Below are 17965 nucleotides of genomic sequence, written 5' to 3'. Positions count from 1 at the left end.
GGTCATAGTTTCACATGTACTCCTGCCTCACTGCATGGGTTTACGTTTGCTCCTGCATCAGTGCATAGTTGCACATGTACTCCTGCATCAGTCCATTGCCAGTCTTCACATGAACTCCTGCATCAGTGCAGTACATGGCTTCAAGTGTACTGCCTCAGGTCATAGCTTCACATGTACTCGTGCCTCACTGAATAACTTCACGTATGCTTCTGCCTAAGTGCCCAGCTTCACATGTACTCCTGTCACACTGCATGGTTCATGTGTACCATGTCTCGTGCATTAATTCACATTTACTCCTGCATCAGTGCAGTGCATGGCTTTATATGTACTCCTGCCTCAGTTCATAGCGTCACATGCACTTTTGCATTGGTGCAGTGCATGGCTTTAAGAGTGCCCCGGCCTAAGGTCATAGCTTCACATATACTCCTGCCTCACTGCATGGTTTCACGTGTACTCCTGCCTCACTGCATGGCTTCACTTGTACTCCTTCCTCAGTGGATGGCTGCCTAAGAGCATGGTTTCACATATACTACTGCTCCTCTGCTTAATTTCACATGTACTCCTGATTCAGTGCACAACTTTAAGTGTACTCCTGCCTCAGTGTATGGCCTCATGCGTACTACTATCCATGTGCATGACTACGTGTTCAGCCCTGCCTCAGTGCATAGCTTTATTTTTAGTCCTGACAAATGCATGGCTGTAGAGGGGCTTGTCCATTTTAATGATCTAAAAACCCCAGCTCACATCAAACAAACAAACGCATCACCACACGCACGTCTGATGCTGGTGATTGTTAGAGATGTGGGACTGGGGGGGAAAAGAACCATGTTTTGCTCTACTATAGAAATGTACAACATTAACCTTTGCATTCCTTCAATTTCCCTGGCACTTTTGAAAAAATCGTGGCATATTTACAAATGTGCTGATTTCCCGGGCACTTTTGTAAAAATAGCTGCATTTTTTCAAAAGTGCCGATTTCGCGGCAAACCGTGAAATCGCAAAATCCTTGAGGGTCTGACTGTATCAAACATGATGCTCAAAATCACTATTAAAGTTGAGCACTTTTAGAAAGTTGTCTCTGTGTCCCAGCTGGTCCACTGACTTAGTACAAGCCTTGGCCAATAGACAGCTTTTTGCCCACATGGGGAGACATGTGAACAACTCCCAGGCTTCAGAACAAAGGCAGTTGCCGCAGGATGATGTGTGACCTCCATTCTCAGGAAGGCCACAAGAGGTGTTAGCCCAAAAGGTGAGCTCAAAGGAAATGCCGCCTTTGAAGGATCGCTGTAATGACACATCCAAGCAGGATGCCTTTTATTCCTGCAGACAAGCTAGAGAAAGGGACACAGAGGAAAACCCCAACCCCAAAACGGTTTTCCTGTGGGCGTATAGCCCTTTGGCTACCAAGCATCTGGCAGTAGAAGGAAGGTTCAGACATCTTGAGAATGGCAATAATAGTGCACTCCGGGATTGCCAAATGCCAAAAATCACTGGAACTTTGTAATCAAAGTAGAGGGGAACTATTAGCCCATTGGCTAGTGACCATTTGGTACCCTCATGACACTTTACCTGCATAAGACGGGCACCCCTGGCACGCTGAACCTCAGTAAACATTGGATTTGGAGACAGGACCTAAAGAGGACTGATTTGCTGCCTTTGAAGCTGCACTGAGAGAGGCTGCATCCTCGGAAGGACTACACCTGCTCCACTTTGGGCTAGTGATTTTGGACTGTGTCTGTAGCTCCTGGCCTAGATTGAAGCACTGACTCCAATGGTTTGTTGGCTGGCCCACTAGAACAGCACCAGGGACATCAAAGCTGAGTAAGCTCAAACCGGCAAAACAGTAGCCACTTCTAAGAAATTGCCACTTGTGGCCGCTGGGCCAACCAAGAGAAAAATCAGAGAGCAGATATGTCACCCAAGAGGGACACTAGCCCCCACCAAGGATATTCGCTGTGACCGATGTGTCACAAAATTTGTAGCCCAGCCACAACTGGCCTTCTACTGTTTTAAAGAGTATGTCGTGTGACCACAGGTGCCATGGTCAAAGTTGCCTCACTCCACATTTGGACCAAGAAATGAACCGCACTTCACCCCAGTTGACTGCACAGCACCAGGAGCATCTTTGATATTCTTTTTCACCTGCATCCCCACCACCAGGACCACTGCATTGTCATCTACGACGGTCGTTTCCTAAAGGATGGAACTGAACTGGGAAAGTCTCTGGTGGCCTGGTAACGGTCCACCCTGTTGGATTTGGTCACCCAAGCTGGTCCGGAGTTGACAAACTGACTGTTTCGAAGTTTTCAAACGTTTTTATTGACCAATGCCTGTTAGCAATTTCATCCAAATGTATTTATGTCTTCAAAAATTATTATCTCTGGAACCATCCAGTGGATTTTGATGATCAACGAATCAAAAACGTAATTAAAATATGCTCTATTGTTAGATGTTGTTGTTGTGTCTATTTCTTGTTGTGTGACTTTATTTTATGCTATTAAGTACTTTACACTAAGTTCCTTTGCCAAGCCTTACTGCACGCAGCCACAGCTACCTAGGTTTGCACTAAGGTTAAGTAAACAAGTCTGACTGGACCCAAGATAGCATTTGTGAGTGTACTCCACAATAAGGCCCCAAAGCCATATCCTATGGACAACCAACATCCTTAAATTGGTGGCAGCTGTGGGATCCAGAACTTGTGTACAACTGTACCAGACAATTAATAAGTTGGCAACCATAGAAAGGGCATACTGAGTAGAGTAAAGGTAACACTTTCAGAAGTACTAGGCACTCTTTTTGTAAGAGCCAAAGAAGTTGACGATCAGTTTTTCCTAACATAGCAAAAAGGGTTTGCAAAGGCTTAAAGATACATAACACAACTGGGCTACACTGCCCACACTGAAAATTAATGATTTAAGAGGAAGAGAGGTGGAATTGGTCTATACAGACTGCCATAAATGAGAAATTGGAAAAATCCCTCACAGAAGAGGAAGAGGCAAAGGGAGCTCAGGCCCAATTGTTAGGAGAAGTCACTACTGACAGTGGTGATGAAGAGGAAAATGGCATAAGGCCGTTTGAGACTGAGGGGGAACAACAACAGTGTGGTCCCCAGAGAAAGATCAATAAATGGTTAGCTATCTGGGAGTGAAAGGAACTTCACTTCCATAGGGAGTCTAAACAAACTGGATGGCCAACTGGTGTTCCTGGAGACTGAGGAGAAGAAGTTGGTTCTCCAAGCAAGAAGACTGGCCCTGCAGGAAAGCAGGGCCAAGCTAGGGTTAAATCCCCAAGAAAGTTGTGGCAAAATAATTCCCAAGTTTGGAGATGTGGATGACATGAAGAGGTGGCTGGTATACTATGAGAGCTCTCTGAAGGAGAAGGGTGGGTACTCAACACTGGGGGCCCTATTGTGGGAGTTACTATTAACATTAGGGAGAAATAGATTGCTGGCCCTCGAGGATGATGTAGCAGAGTCTTACACGCGCATGAGGGAGGCTCTCATTGATCTCTTAGGTCTCCCACCAGAGGAATACTGATTAAAATTGAGGAACACATCCAAGAGGTCAACAGAGACTTTGCAGATGCATCTGTAAACTCACTGGATAGCTGGCTAAAGAGTAAAAACCTTGATACCAAAAAGGAGCTCTACAAATTAGTGGTCAAGGAGCATATTCTTACAAATTGTACCTCAAAGAAGTTACACAAGCATCTAGTAGATTAAAAGCTTTCTAGCCCATGGGAGTGGGCAAGAGAGCTAATGAGTGGGTTAGAACAAGAGTTCCCAAGAAAGTCCGGGGTTGATCCCAAGAAGGGAAGGTTGGACTCTCAGAAAGGAATGGAGGGTGGTGGTAAACCCACCAATCAAATTACATCAGGACAGCAGAACCCTAAAAGAGAGGAGATTAAAAGCATCCCAATTCTAGCAAGCAGAATAGTTCGGACCTAGTAGGCCTTGCTTTGACTGTCAGCAAACAGGGCACTACAGAGGAGACAAAGCCTGCCCCAACAGGAAGGTAGGCACTAGTTGAGCCAGCATAGCCTTCGAGGAGGATTTCTCTGATTAATATATACTAGTTGCTTTTAACTGGTAGAAGGTGAGTTTGTGATTCCTGAGAGTGGTAGTAAACACTTGCACCATCTAAAAGTGAACTGATCCCAATCCCTGCTTTGAGAGAAACAGGTGCCAGTCACACCATAGTGGTGGACATGTTAGTGTCCCCAGATCAGTATTTCCCAGGAGAAGTGAGGTTCGTAAGGGCTATCCAGTGAAGGTCACTGACACACCTGTGGCCTTTGTAACTCTAGAGACAGGGGCTGCCCTTAGATGTCATAGGGCAGTAGTCAGTCCAGAGCTCCAACTATATTATCTCTTTGTCAATGATCTCCCAGAGAGTGCAGCTGCCCAGGGCACTGCCTCACCCAAGGATCCTGGTTGTTCCATTCCTGATGTTATGAGACATGGGACCCAGAAGAAAGGCAAGGAAAAAAAGACTGGAAAGGAAGGCAACTCTTACATGTGGGCCCAGTGAGCCACAGGAATTTAAACTCAGTATAGGAGAACTCAAAAAGTTGGCCCTGGTAAGGCCCTACCTGTTCCCCCGCAAGTCCTGAAAAGTCAGGAAACTGCTCAGCAACAGCCAGAAGGAATGGTGGAAGAAGGGTGTCTACCACATGAGGTCTAAAACAGTAGAGGTGGAGGAGCTCCAAGAACCCAAATCGTCCCTAAGATGGCACAATGGGGAGCTATGGGTATGGTCTGGGCAATGGGAGCTGTCCGTAACATCTGCTGGGTGTTTGCTTTTATGGCAGCTCTAACAATAGGATGGTGGCCAGATCCCATGACATTAAGCAAAGTAGGCCCCCTTTCCCTGTTGCTCCTGGTGAGGTTATTCCAGTGTTAGATAACCTTGTTGGGTAAGCTCGGTGCTGCCCTGGCTAAGGCTGGGTTCGAGAAGGTAGGTATCTCATTACCCAAAATAAAAAACAAAGATGGCAAAGACTGAAAGTTAGCTAAACTCTAATTTAGAATGGGTTCTGTCAAGGTAGCGGTGGTCAGTTTCCAAGAGAAAATGACCCTGACAGAATGATGTAAGGAAGAGTAGGTCCTGCAATAGGACAACCAGTTTCGTACATCCTTCCTCACTGAATGGTCAGGCAGACTAACCAAGATTGTCGTTGAGGTCTCCCAGGCATATTGTTTGGGGGCGCCATTTAAGGAAATAGGACTTTTTGCAGGTTCCCTCTCCACACCTTTTACCCCATTTGTAGTTTTCGCTGCTAGATTATCATCTGTGAGAGTTCACTGAGCCTTGGTAACTAGACCAAAACGTCAGTGTTCTAACCCATTACAAAATGTATGCCGATTTGGATGTTCCAAATTGGCAAGTACTGACTTACTTCTAAGTCCCTAGTATAAGGTACTCAGGGTACCAAGAGCATGTAAGGCATAGTGTCCATCCAGGGCTGCAGCACTGTTTCAGCCACCCTGAGTGGGACAAACAACAAAACGGCCCTCAGCCTGCCACTGCAGACTGGAAGAGCAGTGTGTACACTGCTAGTTCAGCTTTGCCATTACCCACAATGGCGAAGCCACCATTCCCTTAGTAGTATGTGTAAGTCACTCCTAAGGACGGCGTATCAAATACAATGGCAGGGAGCTGAATACTATTAAGCAAGACATATAGGTTAATAAATGTCTTAGCAGGAAAACCCTTCAAATTGTTGTTTTGCTGAGGAAAGTTAGTAGCCTCATTGACTAACACAGGGTTAATAGCTGGCATCCCAGCCTGGTTAACTTCTGAATAGGACTACATACCTGGGTACTGTAAGGTTTAAAATTAATTATGGAATTAAATCTGACTTTATGCCCAACCTGAGATTGATGTCACTACTAAAGTTGAGCAAATTTTATGAAGTTTCTACTCTTTGTACCAGCTAGTCCAGGCACTTTGCACAAGGCCTGGCCACCACACAGCTTTCTGCCCACCTAGGGAGATGTATAAATGACTTCCAAGTTTGGGAACAAAGGCAGTTGCCGCAGAGTGAAGTGTGACCTCCTTTCCCAGGAAGGCCACCCAGGGTGTTACCCAAACGGTAAGGTTCAAAGGGGAAGCCATCTTTGAAGGGCTGCCTGTAACAACACACTAGAGGAGGATGCCTTTTGTTCATGTGGATAAGCTAGCGACAGGGAGTGAAAACCTGTCCCCAAACCTATTTTCTCATGGGCGCATGTCCCTTACTTAGCCACACCTGTAGGGTGGGCTATCAAGCTCCTGACAGTTGGGGAAAGTTACAGACATCATATAAGTTGCAAGAATGTTGCCTTCTGGGATTGCCAAATGCCACACATCACCAGAAATTTGTCTTAAGTTAGTATTTTGTCTTAAGTTAGTAATTCTTCTTAAGTTAGGATTTTGTCTTAAATTAGGATGTTGTCTTAAGATAGGATTTTGTCTAAAATTAGGACAAAGTTCTCACTTAAGACAAAATACTAATTTAAGGCAAAATCCAAATTTAAGACAAAATCCTAACTTAAGACAAAATACTAATTTAAGACAAAATCCTAACTTAGGACAACATCCTAACTTAAGACAAAATACTAATTTAAGACAAAATCCTAACTTAGGACAAAATACTAACAAGACAAAATACTAAGTTTACTCCTACTAAATGCTTTCTGTGAATACAAACATTTGTACGTTTAGGATTTTGTCTCAGATTAATTCTGTGAATCGGCCCCTCCTACTTTTAGATTTCAACAGGAAAATGAGAATTAAAATGCTGAATTGGTTCTAACACACATCATTCAGCATATTTTCTCCTTTAGCAGAACTTTTCCCCAATAAAAGCAATCAAGTTTGATCAGCAGGAAAACTATGAGGGTGTGGTAAAATAATGTTGATTCATGTGCAAACCTGTTTTAGGAGTGAACAGTGTTTAACCCTGAACTTGTAATGAATGCCTAATCCTTCATACGCCCTTCAAGTATGTATTTAAAGAAAAATTAAGTATATGGAATATGATTGTACTAATGGGAGAAATTAAGCTAAAATGCTATGTGTGAGGAAACATTATGTCAACAACGTGAACTGACATCCTGAAAGTGCTTCTTGACACTTAACTTCATTGTTATTGAAGGGCAGAATAATGAATTGTGTGTGGTATATATACAAACATTCCAAAAGATTTTAAAAAATCAAAAATTAGCACAGAGTTCGTTGTATTTACTTTACTTTACTTTCTACAACATAATGGCACATTTTGTTTTCAATTATGGAACACTGGCCACATGCACTAAATAACAGACACACAAAACTGGTTGTGATTAGAATCAAATGTTAATAACCAACTTACAGAGTAATAACAAATTGGTTCATAATATTCAGTTCCAGTCTACCTGATGAATATTAAATAGAAGATTTGAAAATTGCAACTCACTTCAATTGGTGGCCATCACAGTGATGGCAGCCTATTACTCTCAAGAGATCAACATGTCTGTGATCGCCTTAAATTATTTTTGGTTTTTTCTATGGAGCCTGTTTTCCTTAAAGAATACAGTGCAGTGCCTAAAAAGCAACTTTTTAAGGTATCTTGAAGTATAAGCAGTGATCTCCTGCATATGCTTCAATACAAGTTTTATTTACATTAACACAGTGGAAGGGGTCCCAAAGTGTCTCTGTCCTTTCTGCGACTGAGGTATCACCCGAACATGAGAGTCAGCACCTTTCAATGTTTTTTGAATGGATTACAATTGCAAAATATTGATGCATCACATATAGATTAATTTTTTTTAGAGAGGATGCCCAACATTTGACCTTTCCCAATACTTAGGTGGTGATTGTAATCCAGTTGAGTCTACAAATGATTACTGACAAATTTGCATTGGTACATTAGGAAAAGCATCTTTGCATTTTAACACTCCGGAAAGAAGTTGATGCAGCCTTAAAAGAGCATTGTACGTGTGGGTACATATTTTCATATTATGAAAAAAAATTAGGCAATGCACATTAAGAAGCAAGCATGGGGGAAATAATTAAAATACATACTTCCAGTAGTTGATGTATAGACTGTAGTGCCTGTTGTGGTTTTAGTGGGGTGAGGTGTGGTGGCTACAGAAATAGACAATGATAGAAATATTATCAAAAAGCCCATGTTTTAGTGTTTCAAATCTTATTATAATTATTTGTCATACATTTTGAATACACATATGTTCTTGAATCTTTAGTGTTATGAAAGGGAATGTAATCAATACATTTAATTTATTCTTGTAATTAAACCAATTCTTAAAATCAAGTTATTTTTATCATCAGGGAAAATCATCAAATAAAACATAATGTAATAAGATAGGTTTATATTAAAATACATTCCAACCATAGCTAAAATACAAGCATGTTAATATAAAGCATGTGTAAAATAACCCTGCACATTTTGTAATACTACATTCCATATAACAATTTGAATTCAAGACTGTGGTGTATTTAATCATATTGATAAATATTGTTACCCTAGGATGATATATTTACCATGTGTTGTCTTTTACTAGTTCCCACCTTTAGTGAGCGTTTCACCCGATAAAGTTCTGCAAGTTTGACCTGCTAGAATCTATCAGTGAAAAACTATGAGGGTGTGATAATATAATACTTTTGCTTCCTGTGCAAACCTCTGTTTCTGCAGGGAAAATAATTTAAACCTGAACTTGTAATGAGTACCTAATTCATCAGATGCACTATAAGTATGTTTTTCAAAACAATAAAGTGTAAGGAACATGGCTACATGGAATGTTGAAATCTACACAAAATGCTATATGTGTAGAATCATTTGTAACAGTAACATAAACTGTTGCATGAATTTGATTCTTGACACTTCAGTTCACTGCTATTCAATGATTGTCTTATTAATTAGGCATGAAACAAATAGAAATACTCGAAAGATTTTGAAAATCAAATATTAGGATAATGGCTTTGCATTTAGTTTACTTTACACAATGTAATTGCACCTTTATGCTCAATATTGTAACACATGCACTAACTACCAGTCACAAAAAATGGTTGCGACCACAATGGAATTTTACTAGCAATTTAGGTAGTAAGATATCCATTCATACAATTCTGATTCTGACCCACCTGGTGAATATTAATGAGAGAGTTTGCAAATTGGGACTTACTCCAATTAATGGGCAGGTGCCAGCATATCAATATGCCTGTGGTCATCTTAAAATAAAATATTATTTTTGTATGCAGCCCATTTTCCTTCAAGTCGGCAGTGCAAATAAGAAACAAAACTACTTTTTTTTTAATGTTAGTTGAAGAGTGGCAGGTACCTTGATACTCTCCAACAAACTTTTTCTTTGCATTCACAAATGGATAGGGGGTTCCAAGGTGACCTCATCTGTTTGCTTATGGGGTATCACTCAAACTCAGGAATCAGCTATTTTCTATTATTTGTGACTGGATTACACTAGCAAAGTTAGTAGTAAAACAGAATAGGAGTGTCACAGCTCTCTGCTTGTGTCACTTATGCAAGACAGGAATAGGAGCGTTGCAGCGCCCTGCATGTGGACATTTAGGAAATCACAAATTAATAACAACAAACAATCCCCAAAACATACCCCCTCTCTTAACCACCCCTTCATTACTTGCTACTTAAATGTTATTTTCTCAGCAGTCGGGGGAAATACTGCTGGGGTGTTTACCCATCACCCATTGTCGGGTCAGGAGGGGGTTCCATTAATCGGAGAACGGACAGGTATTTGGAGAAAGTAAACTCCCAGAATTCTGTGGATGGGAGAATAAGTAATGGGTGCCATATATCCCCAAATGAGTTTCTAGAGGCGGCAATAATTTGTGAAGCCATTCCTGATATGGAGGTATGTTTCGGGTGCCCCTATGAGTAATGATGTTCTGAAGCACCGTCCCCAGTGCTAGCCCCATTTTCCTTCTCTTGCAGGATTTGAGTGGGTAAGTTGGCAGGTTGGCAGGTTGGCAGGTTGAGCAGTCCCAGGATCATGTAGGAGGAGAATCTAGGTATCGTGTGTCAAAATGTAGGCCGTAAGGCGTGGGCATTCCCACAACAGGTAGAGCAGACTGCCCGGTAATCCATGCCATCAGTCCGTGTGTCATTCTGGGTTGCCTCCGTGGAGGCACCCCAGAGTCAGGTACCAGTAATTAACTACCTTGGTAGCAGTCTCTATACTAGTTGTGTTTCCGCTGTGTGCCACACCCTACAGTAGATCTGTCCCCACTATTTTAGGGATAGCATTCTTCCCAGTTCCCTCTCCCACCGTTTCTGACTGTATAAGTACTTTTGGTCACGAATCATTTTTCGTAATGTGTAAGCTGCCTAACCACCGCCGAGGAGTTAGAAGTGTGTAGGAGCCAGTGTCTTAATTATAGGTAATGCAGTCTTTCAGTCTCAGGCAAGTTATATTGTTAGCATAGTTAGGGAAATTTAATGATTCCCTCCTCATTGAAGAACTGGGCTGCAGAGAGGCAAGGTGTTTGACGCCAGATCTTGAACACCCTCTGCTGCTACCCCATAGAAAATTCTGCATTATCAAACAAGGGTGTTAAGGGGGAGGGGAATATAGTGAGACCAAGTCTAATCACTACCCGATCCCACACCCCCATGATCGTCTTAGTTATGGGAGACCTTTTCAAGCTCTTTGGTCTATGCGCTTTCTTGAGGAAAGGTACTCTCCACAGGGGAAGTCCAGCTATCGCCCTGTCCTGGAACAGCCAGTGCCTCTCTGATTCATCTCTGCTCCAATCCAGGGGATACCGCATACGCGTGGCTTTAAAGTAGTACTAAAGGTTGAGTAACCCCAAACATCAAACCAGCCTCTGCAAGATAGTAATTTTAAGGGCAGCAATCCGCCTGAGCCAAAAGAGGTGGTGGCTTTTCCATCAGTTTAAATCTTTGCTGATCCTGCTTAGTAGGGTGTTATAGTTTATGGTAACGGTTTGAAGGATTGTGGGGGGTGAGCTGGATGCCCAGATATGAGATCGATGTGTGAGCCCACTGTATCTGGAAGCGGTCCTTAAGGGGGGACAATTGATTACGGGATATTGTTAGCGCGAGGACCTGTGATTTGTTGACATTAATGTGGAATCCTGGTGTCAAGCCGAACATGGACAGATTTTGTAGGAAGGCCGGGAGGGTTGTGCTGGGGTTGAATAGCACAGCTAAGACATCATCAGCATATAGGCAGATTGTGTGTTGTTCCCACATAAGGGGATTCCTGTGATCCCCGGGTTATCTGTGATCCACTGGGCCAATGTCTCCATGTAAAGGGCAACAGCAGGGGTGGCAAAGGACACCATTGCCTGGTTCCTCTGCTAATAGGGAAGGGTGATCAGGTAATGCCATTGACACTGACTATCGCCATGGGTGAACTGTAGCAGCTCGCTACCCAAGTTCGGAAACCGTCGCCTAGTCCAAAATGGAAGAGAGTCCGCTCCAGGTAGTGCCAGTGCACAGTGTCAAACGCCTTCTCCGCATCGACCGTGAGCAACAGGTCGTCAAGATCTGAATGATTGACCTCATCATTCAGGTGCAGGATTCGTTTTGTGTTATCATTGCTTTATCTTTGGTGAATAAACCCCACCTGATCGGGTTAATGATACCAGGCATCTGGGACTGAACCATTCTGCAAGTATGCTCATAAAGAGCTTGATATCCATGTTCAGAAGCAATATTGGGTGGTATGAGCTACATTGTTGTTTGTCCTTCTCCAGTTTCAGGATGACTACAATGGTCGCTGTAAGCATAGAGGGGGGATGGATCCAAGGCCCAATAATGAGTTGAACAACCTAGTAAGAGCAGGAGCTAAGATCTGGCAGAAGGTCTTGTAAGAGCTTCCCAAGTATTCATCAGTTCCCGGGGATTTTAAGAGCTTTAGACGGGAAATTGCCAAAATGCCCTACTACAGTTTAATGGGGGAGTCTAGTGAGGTCACCTGTACCGGCGTGAAGCGAATCATGTTTGCCACTTGCAGATAAGAAGCGATGCCCTGTGGCTTCAGATCTTGTCCCAAATAAAGGTTGGCGTAAAAATCTTGAAATTTTGCGGCTATAGATTTATCGTCGAACACCTCCCCGCCCTCCTGTGTCTTAAGTCTCGCTGGGTCCTCAGCTTATCAGCCAACAACCGTCCGGATTTGTCTCCCCCTATATAAATGGAATCTTTCAGTCGGAGTGCCACGTATTCTGCCCTGTCTATATCTAGTCCCGTAAGTAGAGTACTGGCCATACATAATTGGCAACACACTCTCAGATCCCCAGTTTGACTGTGAATTTGTTTTAACTCTTTGACCTGACTAGTCAGTTGATCTCTCTTCTATTTGCCTGACGTTTTATTTGCTGCCTAGATGGCTATGAGCTCGCCCTTCACCACAGTCTTCTAAGCCTCCCAAAGCATGGAGACAGAGGTCATCGGGGTGTCGTTGAAGCCTAGGTACATTTGTATTGCTTTAGTGGCTTATAGTATAACCTCGGGCGTTGGAGCAGAGTCTCCGGAAGCCACCAAGCTCTGGTGGGTCTTTCCTGTGGAGGGAATTCCTGTGTTAGGGTGACTGCATCATGGTCCAATAAAGCAGCAGGTTCTATGTCCGTGGCCTTTGTGAGAGTATGTTCATCCCTGGTCCCTAACAAGTATCACGTTGTGCGTATATTTTGTGTAAATGAGAGAAGAATGTGTACTCAAAGGTTTATAGATGGAATTACCTGCAGTGATCCAGCAACCCTGTCTCTCGAAGCCATTTGGCCCCTCCCTTGAACGGAGTCTCCGTCTGGCCATATCAATTTACTGATCTGTCTTTATCTGTGTCTAACACAAGGTTTAGTTCCCCCCTGAGGAGTACCCCGTGTCATCGCCTCCAACACAACAAGAATTGTTCTTGTTCTGTGTTGAGAGCGTACATGAAGCCTAGCACCAGAGATTGGTCTACTATGAATACAGTGTGTGTAGGCTTATCAGTTCTGACCATTATCTTAATGTGCTGAGAATTCATTTTACAGAGACCTGTATAACAAGTGTTTGGTTTAGCACAATTTCTATTAGCTTTATGGTTCAAACACTCAAAATGTACTTTATAATAATATTTATTGCATTGTAATTGTATATATGGAAGAGATGTGTCTTTTGTATGGCTTTTATGCTGTTATGATACTCGTTACTGTCTTTTCCATGTACTTTTTAACTTCCTTGTGATCAAAATAAAGTTATGAACATGATCGAATACAGTGTGTGCGAGGAGGCTATGTTTCAATTCCACTATTTTGGGTCCCACACAGCTCCTGAAGAACCTTGTGATCAGTATAGTTACCCCCACTTTTTTAGTGGATGCGGAAGAAAAAATATTATGAGGGAAGGGTCGAGAGCGGAGTCAATGCCAGTCACTACTAAGAAGGCGGGTCTCCTGGAGTATGCATATGTCTGCCTCTGAGTGTACTATGACTGCATTGCTCTGCAATTGATTGGGTTATTGAGGCCATTCACCTTCAGCGAAAGGACCTTCATTTATTGGGAGGGCATACCTAATAATTAGAAGGACAGTGTTGTGCTATGCACGTCCATCATGGAAACACATGTTCCTTCCCCTTTTCCCCCTAACATCTGTACGAGTGTATCCAGGATACCCCCTGTTAACAGCAGTTGAGTACTGATCCCAAACTAAACCAACAATAAGTAACCATTGCCAAGGTACTAGGAGTAAAGAGCGCATGTTGTGGCCCTCTGTCCATGAGTACCCTGACCCTGCCGCCCACCAGGCCAGCCCTGATGCCCACCAGACCAGCCCTGATGCCCACCAGACCAGCCCCTCAGTGAACAACAAATGTCATACCCAGCGAGATCATATTCTGCTGCCCTCTAGCCAGTAACTCCAGGACCACTTGAGGCTCTAGTTCTTTTGTGGCTGGGTCAGGTTTCACAACCCCAGGAGCCAGATGATACCACTGCCTTTGTGGGCATCTGTGGGAAGAGGGCGTCACTAGATCCTGCTCATGGGCCCCGGCAGGGAAACCTTCTATCTCAAGTACTCAGCAGGTCTCCGCCACAGAGCAAAGTTGGTACAGCTTGCCCTCGAGGCGGAAAATGAAGTGGAAAGGGTGGCCTCATGAGTAGGTTATCCCCAGATTCTGCAGATGGAAGGTCGCAGGGAGGAAGTTCCTTCTCTTCTGAAGAGTGATCATAGCTCAGTCTTGACAGAGCAGCAGTGTTTGCCCCTGGAATGATAATGGATGTTTCTCTTAGGCCTTCCACAAAATCTTTTCTTTTAGTTAGAAGTCTTGAAAACAAGCCAGAATGTCCGTGGGAGGGGCAGATGCCAACCTCGGCAGTCCAACCCTGTGCACTCGATCAATTTGTATCTCAAGATCTAGTGAGGCTTCCAGGATGAAGAGAAATGGATCCCTCAGGTAGAGAACCAGATCAGTATCCTCCACAAAGGATGGCAGGCCCTTGATGGAAATGTTATTGCGCCTTGAGCGATTCTCCAGGTTTTCCGCTTAAGCCTTTAAGTCAATCTGTTGTTACCGCAAGCGTTTCACTTTCTGATACAGATGTTCCACTTCCTCTTGGCAAGTATGTTCCTGGTCCTCGATTGCTGAGACCCTCTTCCAAATAGAGTCCACATTGCGCCAGCTTTCCTTGATGTCACCGGAGAGCTGTCCTCTGAGAGCCTTTAGGTCTTCACACAGGGAGGAAAACAGAGCCTCCAGTACGGGGTAGGTGATAGACCCCTCTTCCCCCTCTTTGTCCTACAATTGGCCTGTGTTCGGCATCATCTGCCAATCCGCAGCTGAGGTGTCGAGAGCTTTGATCAGCATGTCCATGAGGGACCAATCCTTCTTCACACTCAACGATGTCATTGGCCCAAGGTGACCGATTTGCTTCCTCCATCACCCTGCTTGTGAGTTGCTATCTATCCTCTAAGAGTGGCTATCTATGACTATAACAATGGAGGCAGTACTTATGCTCCAAATGGACCAGACCTCCCAAACACCCCGACTTACAATCAGCGACCTAGGGACTCAGTCCTGGCCCAGGTCTCGATGTTGTGCTGTATAGAGCCGGCGTGGAGGACCCACCATCACTAACCCCCTCTCTGCCAGGATCTTTTCACTCTAAAGATCAGCAGTTGCATCAAGTGGACTCAGCAAAATGTGGGCCCTCTGAGACAGCCACTGAAGCAGGGGTGCCCCAGGCCAATGAAGGCACGCAACCGGGGGTCAACCACTCCGGCACCCCTGGGGCAGAGTCACTCATCAGGAGCAGGCACTCCGGTCAACAGGAGGCTCCCCACCCAGCTCTCCTCCTGGACACATCTCGCAGGCCCCCGGACGTTTTATGGTACTCTCCATGCCGGGGCCCCCTCCGTACTCCAAGGAGTCCCACAGGAGAAGGAATGTGTCAATGACCCAGGCACCAGGACAAAGCTACTCCTCCTCGCACATGGCCGCAACCAAGGAAGTCCCAGTTCCTCCAGCCCTTTTCACTTCTACCAGTAAAACTCACGGCTGGGGTGGCAAGGACAGCAGCTGTGTCTGTGTGGTCCTCAACTGTCTTACCATGCCGTCTTCAGGCTCCACTGATCACAGGGGCCTCCAGGAGTGAAATCACTCCGGTCTCAGGAACTAACCACCAGATCCCCTGTGTGGCCCGCCACTCCCAGACTGGGTCTTCCATACCCTGGGGATCCATGTTTTGGGGCCTCCACAGTTGTTCTGGTAGCCCCTCAAGAGTTCTCCGTGCTGGAAGCCCACTCAGGGACCCTCATCTGGTCTGGTTCCCTTGAACGCCTTCATCAGCTGCAGTCACCGTCGTGGGTCATCCCTGCATAGCTGCAGGTGCCGCCTAACCCTCTGCTTCTCGGTCTGCGCTCGTAATGTAGACCTGGGCGGCCGCCCTGAGCTAGGCTCCACTGAAGCCAAGGGATATCCTCGCAACGGGCAGGCTCCAGGCTGGCAAAGCCTGTCTCTATAAAATAACTCCACTGGCCATAAAGGTCACTCTGCCATATGCGGTGTCCTCTAGGGGCTCTGCGCTGTGGGCCGGCAGATTAGGCCATGGCTTCCATCTTACTACACTGGCCTCTGTCTCTCTCTCCTCTTTAGATCACAGCTTGCAGCCCCAGAGGGAAGGAATCAGATCCCTGCACAAGGCCCTTTCAGTCTGGACTCTCCTGGATGTTGCTCGGCAGGCTCACTGGGCCCTTACGGTGCAGGATACGACCGGCCAGCGGAGGGGACAAAGAGACAAGAGACATGCTCTTACACGCCCGCCTTCTTGGCCACACGTCTAAAATCCTATTTTAAGAGTCTGTAAAAGATTACTGACTGTCAAATTTGGATTGGTATGTTAGAAAAAGCATATTGGAATTTGCAGACTACAAATTGCAGCATTTACAGCCATAAAGGTATTCATGTCAGTACATATTTTGGTATTACACGAAAAAAATCAAAAGGCAATGCACGTTAACAAGAACCATTGGGAAAAATCATTGATATACATACTTCCAGTGGTAGCAGTGTAGACTGAAGTGCCTGTTGTGGTCTTAGTGGGTGTAATAGTGGTAGCTTTAGAAATAGACAATAATGGAAATATTATCTAAAAGCCACATATTTTTAATGTTCAAATTCACAAGAACGTATTTGTCAAGCATTTTAATTCATATATATTCTTGACTTTTTAGTGATGCAAAAAGGAAAGCAATCAATAAATGATCATTTATTCTTGTAATTAAATTATTTCTTAAAATCAAGTTATTTCTATCACTGAAAGAAAACCATAATTTAAAACAGAAGTACAATGTAATAGGATAGGAATATATGAAAATATCTCATAGTCAGTTACATAGCTAAAATGCAACTGTTATGCATGTGTAAAACAGCCCTCCACTTTACTTAAGGCAAGAATCTTTATACCAATTTGGGCTCAGGACTGTGGGTAATTACCACGCGTAGTAAATATAATTTTCGTAGGGCGCAAAATTTACCTTGTGTGGTAAATAACTAATTCTCCTTGTTTTCAACATGAAAATGAGCCATAAACAGCTAACTTGTTTTTTAACGCCCTGAATTCCACACAGTTTGCGATTCAGTGTAACTTTCCCCAATAACATTTTGCAGGTTTGACATGCAGGAATCTATTGATTGAAAACTATGAGGGTCTTATAATATAACAATTTTACTTTCTAGTCAAATGCTTGATTTGGCACAGAACAGAATTTAACCCTGAACTTCTATGAGTGTCTAATCTATCATATGCCCTTTGAGTGTGTATTTAAAAACAATGAGGTATATGTAATATGATTGAAATGAGGGGTGAAATTAAGTTAAAGTGCTATGTGTGAGGAATACTTTATGACAACAATATAAACTGACGTCCTGAAAGTGCTTCTTGAGACTGTACCTTCATTACTATTGAATGGCTAAATAATTAATTGTGTGTGGGATATATTTACAAACTCTCCAAAAGATTTAGCAAAATCACAAATTAGCACAGAGTTCTTTACTTTTTATAATAGAATTGCACATTTGGTTTTCAATTATGGAACAATGGCCATTTGCACTATAAGCCCCAAACAAAAAACTGGTTGCAACCAGCTTTGAAATTTACAAACCAACCTATATGGTATTAATAATTTTGTTCATAATATTCTGGTTCTGAGTGGATCATATTCAAGTCTACCTGATGAATATTAAATAGACAATTTTCAAATTGCAACTGACTTTAATTGGTGGCCATCACAGTGATGGTGGCCTAATAATGTCTGGAGATCAACATGTCTGTAATCGTCTTGAAATAATTTCAGTTTTTCCTATGGAGCCCAGAGTCTTTAAAGGATACAGTGTAGCACTTAACAAATTGACTTTTTAATGTTTGTTGGAGTATAAACAGTAATACCCTACCTACTCTTCAATACTGTTTTTATTGCATTCAGAAAGTGGAAGGGGTCCCAAAGTGG

At 43.6% G+C, this 17965-nt stretch overlaps 1 protein-coding gene across 1 annotated transcript in view; it reads right to left on the bottom strand.

Annotated features, from left to right (window-relative positions):
* The window catches only part of MUC19 (mucin 19, oligomeric), a 1331159-nt gene that overhangs the window by 456827 nt on the left and 856367 nt on the right, over nucleotides 1-17965 (bottom strand). The window contains exons 79-80 of the mRNA XM_078649731.1: nucleotides 16512-16574; nucleotides 8046-8108 (exon numbers count right to left, since the gene is read on the bottom strand). Of these exons, the coding sequence (XP_078505857.1) occupies nucleotides 8046-8108; nucleotides 16512-16574 (126 nt within the window). The remainder of the gene's footprint in view (nucleotides 1-8045; nucleotides 8109-16511; nucleotides 16575-17965) is intronic.

The sequence above is a fragment of the Lissotriton helveticus genome, chromosome 1_1 (genome assembly GCF_964261635.1).
Source record: "Lissotriton helveticus chromosome 1_1, aLisHel1.1, whole genome shotgun sequence".
In the NCBI taxonomy this organism is placed as follows: domain Eukaryota; kingdom Metazoa; phylum Chordata; class Amphibia; order Caudata; family Salamandridae; genus Lissotriton; species Lissotriton helveticus.
This window is presented reverse-complemented; position numbering and strand designations above follow the sequence as displayed.